General features: G+C 42.8%; 1 protein-coding gene across 2 annotated transcripts; it reads right to left on the minus strand.

Moving 5' to 3' along the window:
* Positions 1 to 83: 83 nt before the first annotated feature.
* SMPD4 (sphingomyelin phosphodiesterase 4) lies at positions 84 to 16,149 on the minus strand. Of its 2 annotated transcripts, XM_066331219.1 has the most exons (19): positions 16,081 to 16,149; positions 15,724 to 15,810; positions 14,924 to 15,066; positions 14,696 to 14,771; positions 13,755 to 13,863; positions 13,106 to 13,158; positions 12,413 to 12,564; positions 11,942 to 12,074; positions 11,239 to 11,310; positions 7,690 to 7,779; positions 5,259 to 5,404; positions 4,739 to 4,829; positions 4,353 to 4,453; positions 3,913 to 4,076; positions 3,049 to 3,254; positions 2,244 to 2,477; positions 1,436 to 1,567; positions 1,141 to 1,269; positions 84 to 610 (listed from the first exon to the last, which is right to left on the minus strand). In XM_066331219.1, the coding sequence occupies exons 1-19, from the start codon at positions 16,117 to 16,119 to the stop codon at positions 284 to 286; spliced, it is 2,484 nt and encodes an 827-aa protein (XP_066187316.1). In that variant the 5' UTR covers positions 16,120 to 16,149; the 3' UTR covers positions 84 to 283. The 2 variants fall into 2 exon arrangements, with proteins under 2 accessions (XP_066187316.1, XP_066187317.1); XM_066331220.1 differs by lacking the exon at positions 7,690 to 7,779.
* Positions 16,150 to 24,346: the final 8,197 nt, after the last annotated feature.

Here is a 24,346-nt window from a genome sequence, read left to right on the forward strand (position 1 = left end):
TTTTATAAATACTCATGGCTTGTTCTTGTTTTATAAATACTCATGGCTTGTGCTTCCCCCTCAAAAAAAACCCAAACAACATATTCACTAGAGTCTACAGGAACACTTTTATAAAAATAAATTTACATCGATCATCTCTACAAGGCCACATCAATTTTTATAAAATTCCATTAACTTTAGTATTAAAAAATATTTCACAAATATCTGATATAGTTAAAACATTTTAGTCATGGAATCTCAGGCTCATCCTTAAGATTTATTTTTGCAGGCCAGGAAGAGGAAACTAGTGTTCATGTGGTTTCCATCCTTCAAAGAAGAAAGTCATTATTACAGCATACAGAAAATATCCAGTTAGGATAATGAATGTGCAGCCAACTGGCCCAACATAAAACCAGGATGCAAGGAAGTAGATCATCAGCAGAGAAATCAGAGTCCTGTAGCTGGCCAGAAACCTCAGACTGATCCTGGGTCCCCAGCTGTGGCTTGTTCTGTCTCTCACCATGGGGCTGTACCTGATTTTCTGTATGAGCTGGGGGTTGGTCAGATGATAGCGACACAGTCTGCCAACAAAATCATCCCTGGAGCAAAGCACTTCCATCTGATCAGCAAACTGAGGGAAGATGCATTTAAAAGTTAGTGTCCTCCTGCAAATTCTGTCATAAAGTAGTTTATTTAATGATTTCTTCATTTAGAGAATGAGGATTATAGGAAATGGGATCAAACTACACTTTTAAACAGCAGAACTGTCTTAGGTCTGAAAACAAAAGGCAAGCCTGCACTAAGAAAAGAATTTGCTTTTCCTGTTTAGAAACATTCATCATGAATATTACTCCACTCACTGTTCATCAACCATGAGTCCCTTAATAAATCACATTTGCAATGTTTTGTGTAGGAAAAGCAGAATTACAGGTAGAGACACAGGCCTCATACTGCAAGAAAATACCCATTTAGAGCACAGTGAAGAAGATGGGAGTAAGAACTGAAGTGTGATGGTAGGTACAGGGGGAGTGAAGAACAGAAAGGGGCAGGGAACGCCCTGGGGAGGCAGCACAGGACACAAAGGGGCAGGGAACGCCCTGGGGAGGCAGCACAGGACACAAAGGGGCAGGGAACGCCCTGGGGAGGCGGGGCTGTGCTCACCCTTTGGTTGAGCACCGAGGACAGGCGGAACAGCAGGCGGACCAGAGCGGCGTTCTCGTAGCTGCGGATGGGCTGGAGCTCCGTGTCCCCCTGGTACTGCAGCTCAAACCTCCGTAAGCCATTGATGATCTGGGAATGGGAAAACAGACACCTCATCTTGCTGCCCCCATCTGAAACACCTTTTTACTGGCACCTCTCTTAGGCCCAGGTAAGTTGCATTTCTCTTCATCATAGGAGGAGAACTTGTTTTTTCAAGAACAACACAGGGAGTGGCATAGAATTGTTTTTCTCTCACCTGGTACCTGCCAAGAGGTGTAAGGATGAGGCCATTCTCACTTGCAATGCAGTCTGGAAGCTGTTTTTTGCCGTTCTCATCTTGAGCTGTCCCACACTTCATCATCATCTGGGTCAGCTGGGCTTCACTCAGCTACACAAGAATAACACAGTTCTAAAGCAGCTGTTTGATCCACCCCCTATTTAGTTTATTTCTCACTTACACTCATTAGCATTGGAAGTCTTTGACAGCCAGCTCAGATACCAAGAACTGCTTAATAGCACCTCAGTTAGACATTAAAATGAGATAAACCTCTCCAGATTTGTCTGTGCTTGTCAGATTCTAGAGAAGTGCTCTGGTTTATATCTCCCTTAGCTCCCAAGAAGTATCAAAGAGCTGTCTCCTACAGCAATTCTGTACAAGGGAGTGTGGCTGCAGAGAAATTAATCTGTTATTTTTAAGTTTAACAGAGCATCCATAGCTGCAGTTGTATTTTTACAGCTCTACCTTTAGAAGACACTGGAGAGTTTTTTAAATTGCCCATTTGGAAACATGAGGACAGGCTTGGTATAATCAGGTTTGGTATAAATTACACAGTCACGAAGAGTGGTCACTTAGACAAAGTAGGTTTGATACTTAGACGTTCAGAACAACTAATTCCATCTACATTGAAAATGGTTTTGAAGCAGGTAAAGTTGAGAAGATGTTAGAATTTATTAGCAAGGTCTCTGCACAGCTTTGTGACCTCAAAAAGTACATGAGACACAGATGTACACTTGACAAATCCTGACTCTTGTTCTTGCTGCACAAATTCTTAGAAAGATCTTACCTTAAAGATCTGGCACAAATATTCCAGTGCCTTCTCTAAATATTCATCAGTTTTTTTGATGCTGTCCTGCCCAATTTCATCAAGGTCATTGCCTGTGTAGGAACCATTCACCTCCAATGGTGTGAATCTGAACCACGAGAAGAAGGACTGGCTGGCCATTGTCTCTGCAGAATGGTCTGAGATGGACTTTGCTGTCTGCTGTGCCTGACAAATTAACTGGGCCAGTTTTAACACCTAAAACAAAAACCAGAAACTGTGTGGGACTAAGATAAAGGACTACTAAGCATCAATACATGGATAAAACTGTGCCTTGATAGCTGAAAGTGAGAGCAATCCCAGCAATCTCACTCCCTTAGTGCATACAGATTTGTGCTGATTATTAGCTGGATTTCCAACAGGGCAGAGGCAGTTCTGTTGAAGCACTTAAGAAACCTCAGTGCTGCTAAAGTTCTTCAGCTGCTTTTTTTTTTTTTTTTTTTCCTGCTGCTTTTGTGTGATTTGGTGGTAGGAACTGATCAATCAGAAGATCACAATAAGCATGTTTGAGAGGAAACATGCTTATATACTGCTCCAAGGCAGCAAGCTGTTAACATGAACTTACTATTTATCAAAAAAGAAGCAGATTTTTACAGCTGTGCTGGACTGAGACTCCCTCAGGGCCCAGAAGTTACTGTCAGCAAACCAAATTATTCTGTAATGCAGGGTGTGAAGTTCTCCACTCTTAATTTTTGCTGCTATGGATGCTCAGCACTGAGAAAACATCTGTCACAGTAGAAAGGCAGGTGACAAGGAGCTTGCTGCTTACCAAATTCCTGACTTCAGCGCCAAACATCTGTTTATACTGGAAGTCCTGTCCTTCCAGGCTGTAAACATGACTCTTCACCTTGAATGAGGCATCTGTAACAGCTGGAGACCGTGATGACAAAAAACTCCCACCAAGAGTGGGGCTCATGAAAAGTCTGTGTTGACGGTGGGGAATAACAAGTTCTGGCTCCAGGAATAACTGTTCCCCTAGAATTTGAAACAAGCAGTGAAGATGGTTACATAATACTGGTCTTGCTGGGGAAGGTGCAGCTGCCTTAAGGCTAATGGACAACTTTATTTAGAGAGTTCTAAGGGGAAGGAGGCCTTAATCAGTGGTCATTATTTACTTCTCTCTGCCCAGAGCAGAAAAATGTCAGCGTGCATTTAATGCAGACCACACACAGCAGTGTTTTAAGTTCGTAACATTTTTCAACAAAAGGTAGTGGAGAAACATACTCCAGACATTGATACTTGTCAAATCTCATCACTCCCAAATCCACCATATCCTAATTATCCTGAAATGCATGCATGACTCTTTTACTAAGTAGAGAGACTTTCAAAGATTATAAAGTTTAAATCCTGAAATATATAATGAAGTAATACAAGTGTAAGAAAAACTGGCAATTGTAATTGGGTTCTTTTTTCTTTAAAGAAAATTTGTGGAATGCAATCTATGGTGATTAGCAGAGAACTATAAACTTACTAAATCAATTGACAGACATTAGTGAAGACAGACTTTTAAATGGCAAAATAGCATGAAAAATAGGAGAGAAATCCATTCCCCTCAGTGCTTCTGAGATGAGATACAACTGTTGTGAAGAAAGACTGAGACAGGATAACACAAGATGTCAAAATAGCCTTTTACCTTTCAGGATCATTTCAGCTAGATTGGGCTGAGCAAAGACCTTAGCTACTCGGAACACCATGAGGGCATTTTTTGGACTGACCAAGTCTGTTCGAAGAGCTCTGTTCAGAAATCCCACAAACAGCTTGGTATACATGAGCAGGTTTTCTTGAATGAAGGAAGCCCTGTCAAAGTGAGTAAAGGATTTGTGAGTACAGCTATTTGAAGAACTGTTAATTTATCTTCTACTAAAAAAGCCACTAAGGGAATGTTTTACACTGTCTCTGGAAAGATGGTCCATTTCCACTGAGACAAAAGAATACTCTCAAAACAAAAACCAGTGTTTTAAGAAATCATTCTCTAGTCTTATACAGGAATTTAATTCAGGTTGGTGCTGCTGAAATGCTGCTGTTTTAGTCGGAATCTCCTTGGGCTTTGGCTCAGAGGAGTCCCCTCCTCACCATTTCTCCGGGACGCTGCGAGGCAAAGGCTCAGTGCTCTGTGGTGGCTTCTCGGGCGCGTACCTCCAGGGCTGCAGGTAACTCAGCCACATCTCAAGAACCTAAGCAAGAGCACACACAAACACACAGGAGCACAAATACTTTTTTGGAAAGGAAGACAGGAAGGGTTTTTTGTTATTTTTTTACTTTGTGATATAAAGAATTCCAGTGGTTTAGCAAAGAGAGATGTAAGGACCAAGAAACAGCTGCTAAACAGCAATAACTAATAACTAGTTCTAATAACTAGTTCTAATAACTAGTTCTAATAACTAGTTCTAATAACTAGTTCTAATAACTAGTAACTAGTTCTGTTGAGTACAGACTTAGGTGGAGAAGCAGGTACATACTGCTCTGAAAGAGGCATCCAGAGGCCAGTGGCCAAAACAGTGCTGCAGAAAGATATAAAGCTTCTCCTGGACAAACCGAGGAATCACCACCCTGCGAAAAGTTTCAAACACATTCACATGTATCAACTGGCAGCAAATTTTAAAAACAAACCACCCAACCCTACCAACAACCCAACACACTTTCACAAATGCAAACAGAGAAAGAACTGAGCAAAATTTCTTCTTTTTTAAACTGAAACTACTTCAAGCTATTGAATTTCAACTCAAATTACTAAATACCAAATACTAAACTAACCTTGGCCAGAATCCTCTGCTGGCATTTTATTTTCTCTATAGACTAGTGCAATTGCTGCTGCTGAAGCTGCCTCCCCTCAGAGGCTCTCCTGCACTTTCAATAATGTCCTTCTTGTATTTAGCATCACAACAGCATAATGCAACCTCTCAGAGAAAGCTGAGATTTTCATGGAGAAACCTCAGCTTTTCAGTTCTATACGTTTCAGAGACATGCTCATGCACCAACCTTTTAAACTCCTCCAGTGGGCTGGCTGTGTGGGAGTGGGCTGAAGGGGAGAGAGGCTCTGGTTTCAGGCTGTTGCTGAAAGCATGCAAATGTTTCACAAGCAGTCTCACCACTAGCACGTGCTCTTCAGTGGGCTTGAATGACTCCTAGATTCAAAGCAAAAGAGAGGCAACTAATGAGTGTAACTTGCTAAATGTCCAGGGAATTCAGGAAAATGATATTCTTAGACTGAAATACAGGAAAATGCTCTCTTCCTTCTAGGTTCTTCACCATAGTTTGGTGCCACCAGATTTTGGACAGGTTTGCTCCCTAGGACAAGCTGCATCAATCTTCTGCCATCAGTTCACTAAGAAACAGCAGCATATTTGGATTGTGAGGAAAGTTATCTACAGCACTCTAATGCACTGAATTCTGGGCTAGCTTTAAAGAACAGAGTAACTTGTAGATTTTTGACTTACCCCTTTCTGAAAAAAGAATATTCAGCCTTTCATTTTGGCTGTAAGTTCATTGCTGCAGAAGCACAGCAGGTCCTTTGTTTATGCTCATGACTGGCTCTACTGAGTTCTCCCTCCTATGCTGGTACTCACTGGCCTTACAGGAGAGAACAATCCTAGACAGTTACAGTCAGAATAAGAACTGTTTCCAGTCCTGGGAGACCCTGTTGGTTCTAAAATCCTCAGGAGGAGAAGTAGCCTGGGTGGGAGCAGCACAAGGAGTGACGGTGAGCCACAGCAATGTTACTAACAAACAATGGAGTGTTTGATGCAGCAGGGAGGTGAACTAGGCAAAGACCTGCTGGTTCTCCTGGGTGGGTGTGCTGCAGAATGTGCAGCCAAAGCACTCACTCCTCTGCTAGTGTCATCTGCTTCAATAGTGACCTGATCTCAATCCACCACTGAAGGCAGATTTTGAGATTTGTGTTTCGTTTCACCGAAGTTGAGAAGAATAATGGACATGAAAAGTAAGTTACAGCTGCAAATATAATGGGAAGTGCGTGTCTGTGTCTATCTTTATATCCTTTCTCAGCAATGCCTGAGGCAAAGCAGGTTTTTTACACTCCTTAGGATTTTGAATACACTGTGACATTCACTCCAGGCTCGATGACAGTCCTGTAGTGCAGCCAGACCTGACACTCTTCTAACACAGGGATAAACCTTGACCAGTTCTAGTGCAGGCTGGGCTGGTTTTTGACAGCTCCAACTTGTATCAGCATGTTTTCTACAGTCCTGATGAGTTTATGCAAGAAGGTAGAACTCCAGGAGTCCTCGGAGTTTGGACCAGGATCCCCCCCAGCAATTAAGAGAGGTTGAGTACTCTGCTACAGGCCTTGAAAGGCTGTAATGTTAAAAACCCCAAACCCCCCTTGAAGGTACCTTTGGAATTTACAAAACTACCCTATTCCAATACATCATTTTGGGTGATGTTAGTAGTTTATCCACATAGCAGTTCTTACAATTTCCTCTTAGCCTGGATCACCACCATTAGGAACATAACTGGTTTAAAAACTGCTTTTCCACACAAGTGTTTCTGTTGTTAAACCTTTTTGTACAGGATGGATGTGTGCCATTCTCAATTCTTAATACAGTAATTAAATAAATGTAACAGTAAAAAAGACTTAAAGTAGTACTTTCTATGTTCCTTTCTAAACAGCACCCTGAGATATTATAGCATATAATTAAAAGAAAACCAAACAAAAAAAGGATTAAAGAGCAGGGAAATGCCATGTAGTGCTAAAGAGCTTTATAGTACATAAGCTTAGCCCTCCCATGCCCAAAATGAAGACCCAATGAATAAAGGGCTGAAGTAAGGAAAGAGGAATCAGCAATCTGTTCCAACAGGAATGTTTTTGCATGCACATTTCCTGAACAATCTGCAAATGTACCACTTGTGCTTTTGCAGAAGTGGACAGTCAAGTTGACATTGCCACCACAAATTTAGTATTATCCAATGACATTTCCTTGGCTAAAAACCCCCAGATGTTACCTACCTTAATCTGGGTGACAGCCACGCAAATTCTGATCTTTTCTTCCACTCAAGGTTTGCTTAAATGACTACTGTGTGAGAGGCAGAAATCTGCCATTGGTGAAGACAGCTTTGGTGCCAAAAAACAGCATAGCTGGTAAGTCTTACATTGCAAGAATGCATTTCTAGAAACAGAGTTTCCAATTAGTCCTCATAACATGCTAGAGTTTAACTCTTTTCACCATGACCATAACATGCAAGAGTTTAACTCTTTTCTCCATGACCTTTGCTGATATCTCTCAGATTCTGTTTCACTGAACAATTTGGTGAATTTCACTGCAGTGCTCTCAAATTACAAAACCACACCTTGGCAGAAGAAGCTGCTGTACAGCCAGCACCAATACACTTCGCAGATTATATGATGGAACAAGATTTTTAAAAAGGAAACAAAATGAAAAGATGGTAATACTTGGTATGCGTGGAGGGCCTGGTAGCTGGATTGGGCAGGACTACCGTGGTGTTTACTGGAGATACTGAGTCGGTAGTGGAGAACCTCCAGCTGAGACAACAGAAACAAAAAGGAGGGGGGAGGGAAAAAAGGAGAGAAGAGAGCAAGAGAAAAAAAAAGTGAGAATGAGCCCAAGGAAGAAGGGTGGGGGGAAAAATGAACATCACAAATACAGTCAGGGACAACATATCACAATAACAACTGCAGCCACAGTATCCTCTTTTTTCTGGTGTTCAGTAGATTGATTCCACAGCATTTCTGACCCTTTATCAACTTGCAAATACAACTGGGAGTACGTGTGAAAAAAGCAGCTGTTCTCTTTGCTGCACTCAGAGTAAGGACTGCTGGGGGCTGTGGAGCTTTTGCCAAATAAATTCTCCATTTCAGAAGTGAATTGAACTGCAGCAACAAGGATTTACACACTGTTACAGTTTTTTATTAAAAATGGAATGAGAGAGCAATATTCTGCAAGCTTTTTTACATTTATTTTGAAAACTTTGTCATGTCTTTTTGTTCTGCTGGAGAAGTACAGTTTGTATGTGGAAGAAGCTCAAATTGGACTTTCCTGTCCAGAGAAATCCTGCGTCTTTCTCTCTACTTAAAAGACCATTTGGGAAGGCTGCAGGTCTTGTGAATTTCCTCAAAAGAGGAAATTACTTTTGTTGTTAGGGAAACATTACACATCTTAAAAGGCACAGGCACACCTAGCACAGTGCTATATGCTGAAGCAAAAGGCATCTTGCCATAACACTGAAGTCTCTGCAAGCCTCAGCCAGTTCCTTTCTTGAAAGGAACAACCTGACCGGTATTTTCTGACTGACAGTGAAGAGGATACTGTAGCAACAGTGACACACATGTATGAAATTAATGAAAAAACATAAAACAAAAAATGTACACTACACAGACCCCAATGACTGTTGTCAGGCATCTAAACTAACTCTCCAGATCACACCTCTGCTGTCTTTAAACAGCCCCTAGCCCATCTCCTCTGCTGTCAGTTTGGCAGCTTTTGGTTTCACACCCTCAGAGTGGCAGGATTGCTACTGCAGGCTGCCCAGGAGCTTGGGCAGATTGTCTGCTTCCAAACTGACTGCCCTGCCACAGGAATCTGCAACCCTCTGGATTTTAATGGGTGTTTCACATGCAGTGCTGGGGGCTGAACACCTGGCATTGGAAGGTCAGGAAGCATGACAATGTTTTATCAAACTACTTCTTTTTAAGTGTTTCTTGTGGAACAGCAGAAGGGAATAGGAAAAAAGATGCTGCACACTTGGACTCTAGATCATCAGAGAGAGAAAAAACAGACAAAAGAATTGGAAAATAGTTGAATTAAAAGGGAAAACAGTGACAGCATAGCAAATAGCATCAACCTCAGGTTCACAGCAGACTCAAAAAGAATTCAACGTTGTAATGTGTATCTTCTCAAAAGAAATCATTTACTATTCATTCCCATTCCACTGCCTTCTACTTACAAAGGGAAGACTGTGATGGCATTACCAAGGTTTAAGGAAAAATCTACGATTCTCTTTCTCAAGAAAGTTACTTATCTGAAATCTGTCTTGGCCCATGAAAGCAAACAAATCTGGCTGCTGGACAAAGGGAGAGCAAGTTCTGCAGAACCTCCTCCCACCTTCCAATACAGATATGCAGCCATTTCAAACCACTGATGAGCAAACAGCTCGAGATCCAGGACTGAATGGCCACTGATTACCCTTCCTCCCAAACACACAGAAAGCTAAATGGAATCAAGAGAATCTGCATAATTATCAATAATTTTAAGAATAAGGTATAGGGCCATCTTGGGTTTCCAGTCAAGGTCTTTAATGCTTGTGTTAAAACAGAGCTTACGCTTCAGCATGTTCTACTTCCTCAGCCGAGGAACTACAAGGCAGACTGTTCTCCTTCAGCCCATCCAGCCTACAAACTTCAGTTTAAGTTCAAAAGTTAAGTTCAAAAGTTCAAAGTTAAGTTCAGTGATGTTCAGCATCACAGGCTAATGAACGGTCCTGCCCCCACCTGATCTGGAACCTTTCCTCGGTCCTGCAGGAGAGATCCTTCATCCATTTACGTATCTCATGGGCAATTCCAGTGCCCCATTCCACTCTTCCACCCCCACCAAGAGGAAGACTTCCTATTTTACATGTTCATGATTACTTCCCATCAAAGATGAAGCTAAAATACCATCAGGGAGTTATGGCCTCAGGTTGTGGCTCAACACACCTTGTGGAGGATCCTGAAGTGCTGATTTCAGAGAACTGTAAGCTCTACCTAGGCCCTACTCCACCATAACGTGGAGAGTCATTGTCTGCAACTGCTGCTGCCTAGTGCTAGAAGAGAGCATCTGAAATACAGAGGGTGAACAGAGGAGAGAAGTTTAAAGCAATCATCATTTCTGGCCTAAGCACAGCGCTTGATGCACAGAGACTGGACAGACAGACAGACCAAAGGTACTTCAAGCAAAGCCTTTCCATCACAGGTGCACAGCCATGCTGCTGGGAGTCCCAAGTGGAGACTTTGCAACATTAGTGAGTTTGCATTTTGACCTCAACTTTGAGAATGAAAGACAAAACCCATTACATTTCAGCTCTCCAATGTTTTTCCCTAGCAAAATATAAATGTGTTTTATTTCATATCCTGTGGAGTGAAGGATTAGAATTTTTCAATCAACTCTCATATTGCACTTCCACACAGGAATAAATCCTGAGTAGCTTTCATTATTTCTCTCCCCTTCTATGAAAGTCCCACTGTGACCCAGAGGGAATTCAGAGGATCAACATTTTCTCCTTCAAATTCCCTTTACATTTATAATGTCTTAAATCTTAGCCTCCCCAACACTTACTTACTCCTTACATGCAGTAGTTTGTTACTGAACAGGCCACCACAAACTGCTTACAACAGTGCATTATCTGAGCAAGAGCTTGTCAGATAATCCAAATTCTGGAGCTACAGAACTGCTTCTGACACCATTATGGTGAAAAGCATATTTTGCAACATGAAACAATAAAAAATGGCAGTTTAACAAGATTTTTTTTTTTTTTTGATTTAGGCTAAAAAATGGTTACGGATGTTAGAAATTACTAATTGGTATTTCAGTAACAGTTGCTATCTCTGCTGGAAATCAATTATAGCTATTTTTAGCAGTCATGTTGTCCCAGTGGGATTTAACACAATGGTTTTATAGTGGCATGTCCTCAATCATTAGTACTTTGATATTGATGTTCAGATTGTTGTGACCATCCCACAAACTCATCTTGAACAAAAGGAAAAAAGAAAACAAAAACCAGAACAAAACTAACACAACTTCTGCAATGAAAGCAAATCTGGATGACACACTTATTCACAACATTCTTTGTAACCAGATTATCAGCTCTGGCACACTTATGTAGATACTCTGTTATTTCTTTCCTTTAGACCAATACACAAAACAAAGTTCTGCACAGAATAGGAGATTTAACCCAAGGTAAGTGCTCAACCACCAGGTGATGTTCACAAGTGCAGAACAACTATTACCTTGACGTGAGGGGACTGCATTTTCTGATACATTTCCAGAGAATAGTGATGAAGCCACATTTCAACAAAGATCTGCAAAACAAATATTTTCTCAGCTTGAGAAAGAGAAGTAATCCCACCCTGTCAGTCAGAAGATATGTATAAGGAAGACCACAGTATATAACTTGAAAACTAAGTTGTGCTAGTAAATAGACAGCACCTACTCAAGATGTTCAGGTTATCATGCCAATGGCTGAGATGACAAACTCTTGGCACCTCCCAGGCGTCAATTAGTCAGCTCAGCAACAATGTAGAAACGTGTTTCAGAATAACTACTAAATCCAGATTTTCTCTTCCTTCCCCTGACAAGGAACAAAACCAACTCGGCTGTGTTTAATCTTTGCCTTTGCATAGAGCATAGAATTGATGTAAAATTTAAAAAAGAAAACCAGATGGAGAATCTTTTCCAGAAAAAAAAATACTCAAATGCCTGAGATAAGCTGTGAGACCCTTGGTCTAAGAAAAGATATGAAGTGCCTTTCTAAGCTACGACTTAACAGCTTCACAGTGGTTCTTTGTTGCCTTAACAGGAAGCAGCAGCTGCACTACTCAATTCCAAAACCAAGCTAAAGCAAACTGACCTGCCTCTGCTTTAAAAAGAAGAGATCCCTCAGTGAGCAGAAAAAAACATTGCAGGGAGTTTTCTTCCTTAAATGCAACGTACCTGAAGCAGAGTTTCTGACCTCCAGATCTCCTGGGAGGCTGGGTCAGCATTCACAGAGGGCTGGTGAGCAATGTGCCTTTTCAGCAGGCTGGTGTGGTGCATGCCATAGGAGGAGAAAGGCACTGCTGGGGACCTTTGAGGACAAATGCAGGGAAACACAGAAGTCAGGAAGGCTCAGGGCAGTACAGGGGGATGTATCGCTGCTTTTAATCAGTATTTGATATAATCAGTATTTTATACACTTTAAAACAATCTTTCAAACTGCATAATTGATTACACATTTCAAACTTCTGCAACCTCCTGTAATTACTAATCATTTCAAGTATAACCAAACACTGCATCCCTATTCTGTGTAGTAAGTACATACAGATGGAAGTGTGGAGGTGTTTTCTACTTGTTTGATTTTATTCCAACAAGCCATATTTTGTCTGCACTGTTCCCACAGTTTGCCTCTGACACTGTGGCCATTACCTGGGAGTAGGGGAAGGGATAGCTCCCCCAGGATTTGAAGAAGGTGGGGGAAGGACACTTCCTTCTGTGGGTAGGAAACACTTGAGGTACGTGTCCACCAGGATGAAGTAAGCACTGTTGGAAGGGCTGACATGATGGGTGACAGGTGAGTTCTGTAACAGACACAGGATATGCCTGGGGTTAAACACTGCTGCTTTAAGCCACTGCTGGGGAGTGGTGGCAGACTCCCTCAGCATGAAAAAGCAGAAGCCCAGTGGTTAGAAGGGGTGAACTGACAGCAAAGACCCCTTGGAGGTAAGGGAAATGAGCTGTAAGAGAAGGGCTGCTGCAGCAATGATTGTAACCAAGCACAAGAGAGGTAACAACAGGCAGAGGAACCAAAAAACCACACTCCACAGCACCAAGCTGTGGTTCTGACTGCAGAGAAGCCCTTATTAGATACAGGGGGAGAGAAACTATTTGGAATCCATTGCCTGCTCCTTGTTGGCATCAGACTGCTTAATGGTGTATCCAAGGTGGGTATTTTGTTTATTATCTACTCTTGGATCATCAAGTGAAGCAAAGCAATAACAAACACCAACAGAACAGCTGAAACTCCTGTTAACTGAGCTACACAGCACCCCAGCAGGCTCTTAGGGCATTATGGAGAAAGGCCAGTACTATTTTAAGGGAAAAAATGTGGAAGGCACTTACCTTCTGTGTAATCAAACTAATTGCAAAGTAAAACATGTAATATTCAAAAGGATCTGGAAGAACAGAGTTAAGGATCACGTAATAAAAACCAGGTACAGCTGTTAGATACTGGGAGATGCTGAATAGACACTACACTTGCACTTTGTCTAAAGTACCTTGCTAAAACTTTTAAGCAATTTCAGTCTGGGCTTCTTGCTTTCCAGATGACTGAAACATTGGTAATTGAGGTTCTTCTCTGTGTGACAAAGTGTTTGTGATACTCTTGGCACATCTGACTATTTCAAACTGAAACCAGCACAGCTACACTGCTTCCAAAAGCACTCTAGCTGCAAAGTGAACGTGCCCTTTTCCTACCATATTGCATAAACTACAAGTAATAACAAAAACAAAAATTGTGAAATACAGGCTCTACTGAGAAACACTGGGAATTTTGTTGTTGACTTGATTAAAGCCAGGAATTCCTCCAACAAGGGTTTATAAGAGGACACGTTTGTTTTAAATTCTAGTCTAAATGTTTCTAATCAGCCCAACCTCTTCAGCATGACCATGATTTACCCCCTACACATAATAAATGTAAAACAGAAACACTCATGATCTCTCAGTTTTAGACATTTTTAAAAAATTACATACTCAATGATTAAAAGGATACTAAGAGCCAAATTCAAACCTAAACCACCAGATGAAGGAAACTGAACTTTGTTGTGGTATAAAGAGCATTCTGGTAGGACTTGCTCCTGTATTGAAGCCTTCACAGGGCCCTGAAAGACAGAGTAACAAAACATTCATCTGGCTACTCAGCATATTGCAATGTTTTCAGATAGTGAGACTCTGCACTCCAGCATTCTGGGATGATCTCTACATTTAGCTCAGTGAGATTTTATTGCATTGCAATACTTCCGTGCCCAAAGCAGAGTCTTTAGAGAACTCTTAATTTTCTCTCTGAAAACGAGTATTCAGTAATTTTTTTTTTCTTTTAAATTCAGTATTTTTATAAAAAAGCCTTCACTGTGACTTTTCCAGTTGGAGTGGGAGCAGCAGAGTATTGGTATTTGGCTGCTGGTTTTGTCCAGGTAATTGAGCTGTGGACCAGCAATTACCATACATTTAAAGGAGGTTTCCTTTTGTTAAAGACTGTAGGACTACCTACACCAATTTCTAGATAGCATGTAGGTGGTAGCAATGGAAGAAACACAGTGAAACAACTCTGCAGGTGAACACTTTTGTTGGAAATATGACACTTCATACCCACACAGGCAGGGAAGGCACTGCTCTGTGGTAAGTTCAGAAAACTGCTTCAATCCTGCAACTACTGATAACCACACAGCTCTCCCTGGGGACAGAGTAAGAATCACAGTGCATTTTACTTGGCTGAACACACATACCCAGCTGCTGAGAACCACAATCTCCTAGAGATTTTATGGCTGGGCTCTCCTCCTGGCTCTCCTCCTCCAGGAGCCATTTCAAGAAATGGGTCTGCTCTAAGCCTGGAGCCCTGAGGCTACACCTTGGCCTATACTGAAATGTAGGTATAAAGTGTATGCAAAGTTCCAACAACTACATTCCCTTCTTACAAACTATTCAGTTACTCACTGGAAGATATGAGACTGGGAAATCGTATCTGTACTCTTCTGCCTGGAGTTTGTAAACCAGCTTCATCATCGGGCCACTGCAAACAAGCACCAGAAAGTGAATCCTGTGGTAAATACCCTCTGATGCCTCACTCCTGTGAACTCAGGTTTGCACACTGGAGAAAGGTCAAACACTGGTCATTTGTTCACCGATTCATTTCTTAATCTGTGCTGAAATGAATGAGTTTACCTGGGATCCAGGAAATCCAAAGCCACGGAATATTCATTAGGATTTGTTCTTCCTTGCAAGCAGCGAAGGTTCCAGCCCACAATGATGCCATCCAGGCTGCCAAAAATGCTCTCCACCAGCCACTGGAAGATGCCATGTAGTTCCTTCAGGGAAAACAGACACAAAGAATTATGTGCACAATTCCTCACTTGGACAATCTCTACTGCATGTACTAGAACACACAAAGACATGTCTGCCATTTATTTATGACTGTTTCTGGATTATCACTGGGCAAATCATCCATTCTTAACATTGAATTTTAGCATGGAAATTATAGGAGACCTATCCTGATTTCTGATCCTACTGAGGTTGTAACAATGCTCACCAACATCACTTGCAGTTATTTGCTATAATTTGAAAACAAGTTTTCTTTTTAAACTGAGACGGAAAGGTATTAATAAAGGGAGGTGAAATGAAACAACCCTTTAATGACTAGAAAAGGTTCTTAATTCTTGGCAACATGGGATTCCCACTGTTTCACTGGAGCCTCCAAAACTCAGAATCACAGGATCAGTTAGGCTGGAAAAGAGCTGAGACCATCGAGTCCATCCTGTGACCAAACACCACCGTCAACCAGACCATGGCACTGAGTGCCATATCCAGCTCTTCCCTAAACACTTAAACGTGGCTCCACCACCTCCCTGGGCAGCCCGTTCCAGATAATTGGCAAGATAAAGGAACAAACAAAACAGTAATATAAAAACCCAGTTCCCCTGAAACTCGCCGAGCAGCGAGGTTCTGAACAAGCAGAGAGCGCTCACCTTGGCAGGCAGCTCCTCGATGACGGTCTCCAGATCGTGGCACCTCTGCGCAAACGGTTTGTTGACACAATCCGCCTTCAGCGTGGCCTGGGACAAACCACAAGGGAAACCCCATCACAGCTGCCGGCCAGGACGGCACTTTTTGCGGCCATGCCGAGCGAAAATCCCCCCCCCCCGGCGCCGCTGCTCCCCTAGCGCAGCATTCCTGCCGGCCCCGAGGCTGCACGGCCCGACCCGCGGGTGCCTCCACAGACACGGCACCATGTACCGAGACCCCGCTCCGCCGCCCGCCCGGCCCGGCCCGTTGCCGCGAGCTCCCCCCGCTGCAGGAGGAGGCGGCGCTGCCCTCACACGCACCAGGAGGAAGCTGGGCTGCTGCAGGTGCGGCCCGGCCATGCCGCCCCTCACGCTCCGCTCCCGCCGCGGCCCTCAGCGCTGCCCCCGCCCGCGCGGCGCTTGCGCGTCACGGCCCGCGCGGATGACGTCACGGCGGCGTTGCCATGGGGACGGCCCGCGCTGAGGGCGGCGGGACGCGGCGCCTTGGCGGAGAATAATCACCTCGGCTGGAAAAGCCCCACAGGGAGCAGCGAGTCCAGCCCCTGGCTGCACAGGTCACCCCAGAAAAGCCACCCTGTGCCTGCCTGAGCGTTACCCGAGCACTCCGTGAACTGTGTCAGGTCTGGAGCCGTGAGCACTGCCCTGGGGAGCCACTTCCAGTGCTCGGCCATCCTCTGGGGGAAGAACCTTTTCCCGATATCCAGCCTAAACCTCCCCTGACTCAGCTTTGTGCCATTTCCTCCAGTTCTGTCCCTGGTCACCAGAGATGAGCTCAGTGCCTGCCCCGAGCCCCTGCACGGCCCCTCGTGAGGATGTGGAAGCCCACAGTGAGGTCTCCCCTCAGTCTTCTCCAAGGTGAGCGAAGTGCCCTCAGCCGCTCCCCATAAGGCTTCCCTTCCTCATCCTCGTGGCCCTCATTTGGACGCTCTCTAATAGCTTCATGTCCTTTTTATACTGTGGTGCCCAAAACGGCACCTACCCCAGTGCAGAGCACAGTGGGACAATCCCTCCCTTGCCCGGCTGGTGATGCTGGGCCTGATGTCCCCCCAGGACATGTTTGATGGCCCCAGGACACGTTTGATGGCCCCAGGACACGTTTGATGTCCCCAGAACACGTTTGATGGCCCCAGGACACGCTGTCCCTCACGGCTGCCAGGGCAGTGGTGACACATCCAGCTCCCCAGGACCCGCAGGGCCCTTCCCACAGCCGCTCTTCAGCCTCTCGTTCCCCAGTCCACACACACAGGACTGCCCTGTCCTAGGTGCAGGATCCATCACTCTTGTTAAATTCCACACGGCTGGTGATTGCCCGGCCCTCTGATTTGCCGAGGTCCCTTTGCAGGGCCTCTCTGCCCCACAGCCCGTGTTTGGGGCTCCAGGGGTTTCCTTCTGTTCCTACCCAGAGACCTGTTAAACACTCAGTGGGACAGGCGAGTCCTTTGTTTGCTGATCCTGGCCTGGGGTGAGCATCGTGTGAGCAAATTCACAGCACCCAGGCTGTTAAAAATGACCCTATGTCATTGGCCTTCACATTTATGATTTAGCTTTTACGTGTTGTTACTAATTGTAAGTATTCGAATAGAGCACAATTTGTAACCCCTTTTAGCTGCTTGCTAATATAACAGAATTTTTATTCTAAGTATGCACTGTATAGCCCATAGAAATAGTAGTGTGATGAATGTATTATATCTATGTAGACAGCTTGTAGCTTATAGAAATAATGATGTGATGAATGTATTGTACTGTAGGCCTTAGCAAAGCATAAAATGTTCAAATACTTCTATGTAACCGAGAGAACTGTATAAAGCAATTATGTTGTTTCCCACATCTGCTGACTGACCTCTCTAAGCGATAACAGTGACACAAACCAGAGCACCCGACAAGAATTAGAGAAGAACTTGTTAACTCCTCGTTACCAGGGAAGTGTGAAACAACAGGATGAAGCCACAAGAAGGAATAAAATATATTGACCTGATCTGCAGGATGTCATGCAGATAAATCAGAGTGGAAGACCAAAACAAACAGAAAGTTCCAACAACATCAAAAGCTCCCCAGAATGTTTGAATAATGCACGAAACTTATGAATATGTATGTACCCTAGTAAAGTAACATTAGATAGATAACACTGCCTTAATGTACTGCCATGTTGGCCGGTAGTCAGGAACACCCCAGCGCTGGGCATTGTCCTTTTTTATTCCCTTTTCAAACTTCTGAAAATAGTCTAAGAGTGAATTTTCATTTTTCTTAAAGGCAGACCTCACTGGTAACACACACCTCCTGACTGCTCAAAAGGACAGTTTTGTCCAAACTAGAGCACACGTGTGTGTGTGTGTGTGTGTGTGTGTCCTGTGCTGTGTTTTACACGTCTCCTGGTAGACGGAGAATGACTGTGAGTGAACGCGGGTCCTTGAGGGGTCGGTCCGTCCTCCAGGTGGGGATAACGAGCTGCTTTAGCTCCAGAAAAAGCTGCTGGGACTTGATGGCAAAGATTCTGCGATGTGTTTATTTGGTGTAAAAGTTATACGTGTGTCAGGAATCAAGGAAACAGTAGACCTTGGTGTATTTTCAGAGGGTGATAGGAGAAAGATGCAAGAAGAAGTAAAGGATTGGGTGAATATGTGGAAACACAACACTGGAGGTGCTCAGTGGGCATGGCTCAGTGATGCCTGTTCAGAGAGCTGTGTGGGTGAAAGGTGTTCAGTTATTGTAAGAACTAATGGAACTGCTGAGGACAACTTGGAGCTGTCGTTGGGTGTGTTCTGGAGCCTACTGAAATCGATGGTACAGGTTCATTGTCCCTCTTTACACACAGCGTTTTCACTTGTTTATATCAAGATTGTATGTGTATTTTTTCCCATTTTGCAGATGCAAAGACCAAAGTCCCAAAAAGTCACCTTACCTAGGCTTCCTCTGATCTGCCACTTACCTAGGTTTCCTTTTTCCCTTCCTCCCAAAGGAAGGGAAATCTGCCTTTAATCTGCCTTTAAGCCACAGCGACAAGAAAGGCTTTTTTGTTGTTGTTGGTATGTTTTTCCTGAGAGAAGTACTCCTGATAGAGTTGGAGACTGAACTGTTTTCTCCAAGTGTGAATTCCGTGTTTTGGTGCTTGTTTTTTGTTTTTATCATTCATTGTCAGAGGTTCCTGCCAGGCAAAGAAGTGACTAACCAGCCATACCAAGAGCTCTCCTAGGTAGCCTCACACCTTGGTGTGATCACTGGAGCATTAATTAAACTCTACAGAGGTAATTGAGTTAATGTGATTGTCACAAAGATTAATATCTCAATTTGTGCATAGAAGATTGAGTTAATACAACACCCAGTTACCAGAAAATCCACGAGGAAAAGAGAGTTTCTAAATCCTCCAATGCCAGCTTGCACTGTTACTGATGCTCAGGTTAAACATTTGGGACAAGTAAAGAGCCAGACTGTGGTTCTGGTGCTCACAATTCTGGCTCTGGAGCTCATAAAGCCTTTTTTTCTGGAAGCAATACTAAAAACCTTTGAATTAATTAATGTGAGGTATCTACTGCATCATTCACAGGCGTTGATGGGAAGTTAGGTTTCAGGAGTATTACATCAAGGTTTTAGTAAGTGGCTTTTCCCCTTTAAAATGGTGTTTGTAGTGAGAGATGCCATCTTTTATAGAGCTGATGGGTATCAGAGGGAGAAACAGAAGCTTTGGGACACTCCAGCTTCTCTTGAAGTCTGACTCAGATGCAGCAAACAAGTCCAAGCTGGGAAAAACATGACTGTACCTTAATTATGCTGATTAATGAAAGGAAAAGAGAAATTAGAAATAATCTAATTTAGAGAAATAGCATAGGCATTTGATAGCATAGCCAGAGCTTGTTGCTTTTCCAGGATTAATTTAATCTCTTCCTGTAAGTACAGGTCAGAGTGGTCTAACAGGGGAGATCTGTCAAATGTTCTCTTTTGGCTGGGGAATTATTTGGGTGTTGATATGTCAGGGATGGGTGAAATGATTAGAAAATATCCAGACTGTTCAGCTGTGATGGGAACAAAAGCAGACTACCAGTTAATGAGAAACCATCTGGAACAGAACTGGGATTCATATAGGTGAGGAGAAAAGGGGAATTTTCAGAACTGTCACTACGTTTCTACCCAACCAAAGTAACCTCTGTCTCCAAAGCTGTTCAGTTCATGCAGACATCCACTTTACACTGTTCCTGACGTGCACAGGCCTGCTTAGGCTGTCAGTCAGAGTTCCACATGGCTAGAGATGAGACTTCATGTGTAGTCTGAGAAAACATTAACTCACCCAGTGCATGTGATGGCTTCTCCTGTGAAGGCAGTGCCAGCAACATTGAACCATTGCATCCCCATCTCCACCCAGTTTGAATGTGCAGCTCCTCAGGCATCCATTGTTATTTTTCCTAATGATTCCTACAAATTTGTTATATTTTTGCCTGGTTTCTGCAGGCAAATATTGCTTAAGATGTTGCATGACAGCATGATATCAGGAGTTCCAGCTCCAGCTTGCCTCTCGGTCTTGAGAATACCTTAAGGATAGTCTGGTTTTATAAGCAGTGTATTTTGTGCCTGTTTATGGGTACTTGGAATTTTGCAACTTTGGCAGCCCCATTTTGGAGATTTTCTTCTCTATATGAAATGCTAGAAATTTGGTTTTAATTAAAATTGGATTTTTGCATAATCACATGAATCCAGAAGCTTGAGGCATAAGTAATCTCAGCATTTCAACACTTGGAATAAAATATGAATACTGGTGGCAGACTGTGAACATAATGCATTATGCAGGGGGCTAAAGCAGCTCCTGGATCAAGAGTCTGAGGAGGCTGCATATGGTGACCATTACTGAGTTTTGCTTTTTTATTTTAGTGGTTGAGGTCTGGGATTGGGCTTTGAAAAGTAAAGCCACACTTAAGGCACCATTTTCCATTCTAGTTGCTAGTGGTCCATGTTCTGATTTTAAGTAATGTTAACCTGAGCAAGAAAACACTTTGTGCCATTTATGAGAAGCTTTTCCTATTGATTTTGAAGGAAATAGTACTTCAAGCTGATAACTATGCCTTCATTTTCAGAAATTTCCCTGCTTTCATTGCCAGAAATTTTCCTGATCTAAAATGAGATCTTGTTGCAGTAAGATAAGGATTAATTGCTCAGTTTAACTAATAATTGAAGCATGCAGTAGGAGCTCTGCTTGCTATTTATACTTTGCCAGATTTATGTTCCATTCAATTCATTTGCCAAATTGATGTTTCTGTTCTATCCTACAGTTCACCAGGTTTCTGTAAAGTGATGGTAAAGTCACCTTCTCCTGATGAGCTGCAGTTCTGCCCGTGGGGGCTATGGAGCAGGGGCACTGTGAGGGAGAGGATTGCCTTTGGCTGCACCTGCATCCTGCCCTGGATGTGCACAGTGCTCCACACAGTCCTGAGGGAAGGAGTGGGCTCCTGATTAAATGCTTCTCTGTCTGTGGAATTTGTAACAGAGCCCCAAACCAGCCTCTAAATTCTGTACATTTCCAGCTGCGCAGTCTGGACCTTCCAGAGAGAATCTTTCTTTGTCAGGTAATTACTGTTCTGACTTAGAACAGAGACCTCTTTGTGTTCCAACACATTTCCAAGTGTCTTCCTGGCTGCAAGATATTCACCAGTGTGGTGGAGAAGCATCTGTCATTCTGCAGAGGGACAGTGACATTCCTTGCTCCACAGTGCTGGGTACCTGTGAATGTGATCACCCTTTCTGTGTCCCTGAAAGGCAGCTTCTCTTTCTGCAGGATTTGTGTTAGGTGAGTGTTCCCAAGGAACCTGCTGAGCTTTCACCATGGCAAGATGTCCTTGGATTAGTTCAGCATCCAGGTCCTGTTTTAACCCCAGTACTCAAAAAACCCAAGTAAATACAGCTCTAAGCTGCTTAATAAAATGAAGTATAATAAAGAAGAAATAATAGCCTTAGGAAGGGAGGAAGTTCAGAGCTATAATATGAATGGAATAAGCTGTAGCTGGTTGGTTTTGTAACTGATACAGTATTTCATGTTATTTTTATCCTTCCAGTTAAAACCAGATACTGCCATTCTTAAAGAGCAGGGAATCTATTTAATGATACCTTTAATAAACCCGCTTTCCTTTTGAAAGCCATGTTTTGGAAGCAGGATGTCTCTCCCACTAATGGCTCTCTGCCAACTGGCTTTCATCTTCATCCTTTCTGATTCTGCAGTCTTTTACCCTTGTGAATAATTTGCTCTCAGAGCATGCTGTTTTTAGCTCCTGGCAGTCAAGAAGAGAGAAATCAATGTAGATTGCTGGGGTGAGTGACCAGGAGGTGAACCTTGAAAGCCTTGAATATTGGCTGCTTCAGCCTGACAAGCACGATGGAGTGTGCATGAATGGGGAACTGCATGGGGCCATGGAGGAGGATCAGTCACAGGACCTCAGAGAAGACTACAAAAAAGAACAAATACATAAGATCCTCTGAGGCAGAAAGTAGAGACTCAAGTAAGAAACTTCTGTGAATACTGAACAACTTCTGTTGTAAATTCACCTTTCAAATCTTTTACTCACATTTATTGATCACCCTCTCTTTTTTTAATGTGGTTTAACAAGGTGTGAGGCCACAGGTTTTCATGCAGATGCTTACAGACATGGTATTGACATTTGCACTTTGTCAAATATGCTTTTAAATATAGTTTAGATTTGTACAATATTTAACTTTTCAGAAGCTGACACTTGTTCCTTGAAGATGGAGGAGGGATTTGTTTTGCTTACAGACATGGTATTGACATTTGTATTTAGTCAAATACACTTTTAAATATAGTTTGGATTTCTATGGTATTTAACTTCTCAGAAGCTGACACTTTCTTGTTGCTTGAAGATGGAAGATGAATTTGTTTCCTTGCACTACAAGAGTTGAAGTTGCTTTTCTAATGTAACACCATTTAAAATGTAATAGATTTACCACAAATCATTATTTGCTTCTTTAATTTTGTTTCTTATTTCAAGTGCCCAAGTCTGTGACCAGAATTGTCACGATAAAATCTCCCAGTCATACAGGAGACAGAATTAAGGATGGAATTAAGAGTTTCTGCTTTGGATGCCAAGCCAAGCGTTCAAGAGCATTTGAAATGCTGAAATGAGAGAAACTGTCTTGGAACAGGCTGTTCTTATTCTGAACCAGATTTCTTGGTGTATTTCCAGCAGTACTGAACAGAACTGAGAAATGGGCCCCAGAACTAAAATTTGGGACCCAGTAGGACAGGCCATGTTCTGTTGCTTTGCTCCCTGGGCTGTTACAGCCAACCTAAAGCAAACTGTGTGCAGGGGCTCCAGGCTCATGCCTGCTGTGTGTGACAGCAGGACACAGATAGATTAGATAGATAGATTATCAACCAACAATTCATCCTATGCCTGTGAAATTCTCAATTTCCAGGGTGGAAGTTTTATTTTGTACCATGAGACTGGATTTAAAATAAACCCTACAGTTCTTCATTGTGTGTCAGCCTGTAATGCATGTAGAGAGGTCAGTGGCATCATATTTGGTACAGAATGGTACCTAAGGGCTTACAGGAATACTATAAAAAACTGAACAGCACACTGTTCTGTTCTCAAAATACTAAAACTTTATAATCTTGCATCTAAATATGAAATATTGAATAGCAAATGTCACAATAGGTGCCTGTAAATCATTCAGGTTTGGAGAATAAGTAAAATATTTGCCTGAGGGGAAATATAAATTTTTATTCCTGCTGTGGTGGGAAATGAATGTGATTTGTAGGATTGCTGTTGGTTAAAATGAAATACAGTTTACTGCATAAAGACAAAGGGATTCAGACAAGTGCCAGGTCTGGGGTTATTTCTGTTGTGCTGTTTAAATATATGACTCAACTATCAACAGCTCCTGTTCTAAGGAGCTCAGAGACTGACTGAGAGTAAGAATCGTGCCTGTACTGGGCTGTCATTCAGATTATGTGACAGGTACCTTATGCCTCCATATCCTGTTCTTATATCCTTTAAGTTCAGAAGTTTAGAAGTTGCTGAACAAGCCACAATAGAGAAGAAAAAGACATTTGCATCTGTAGGTATCTAAGGTGATGTTAGCTGAAAGTTGTTGAAATGGATAAGCAGAAAAACACAGAAATTCCTAAGAGTTGGCCAGCTCCAGGGGTTAAAACATCACCACCATCAATGCCAGAAGAGCTACTGCTGAACCTTTAGCCCTGTCAGTCATCTTCTCCAGACCTATCAGCTGTTCTGTGTGGCACAAAACATGATGTCATGTCAAGAATGTTATAGAAGCAATGCTTCAGGAACAGCCTGGGGAAGATCCTTTTTCCTGTAGGTGTTCTCATGCCCCAGTCTATTTTTAAATTGTGTATTTGTTTCTAAATGCCCTGAGGCACTGATGGATTCAAATCTCTGTATTTGAGATGTTTCTCAACATACAGCCCGCCTCTACTTTGAGGACAGAGTACTCATTAAAGCATCACTGGACAATAGTAGTTCTGCCATTGGGGACAGTTGGGTCTATTCCCACCTAAACCTTCCCAAGTTTTGCAGTGAATCCCACTGTGTAAGTCTCAGTACAGACA

The sequence above is a fragment of the Sylvia atricapilla genome, chromosome 17 (assembly GCF_009819655.1).
Source record: "Sylvia atricapilla isolate bSylAtr1 chromosome 17, bSylAtr1.pri, whole genome shotgun sequence".
NCBI lineage: Eukaryota > Metazoa > Chordata > Aves > Passeriformes > Sylviidae > Sylvia > Sylvia atricapilla.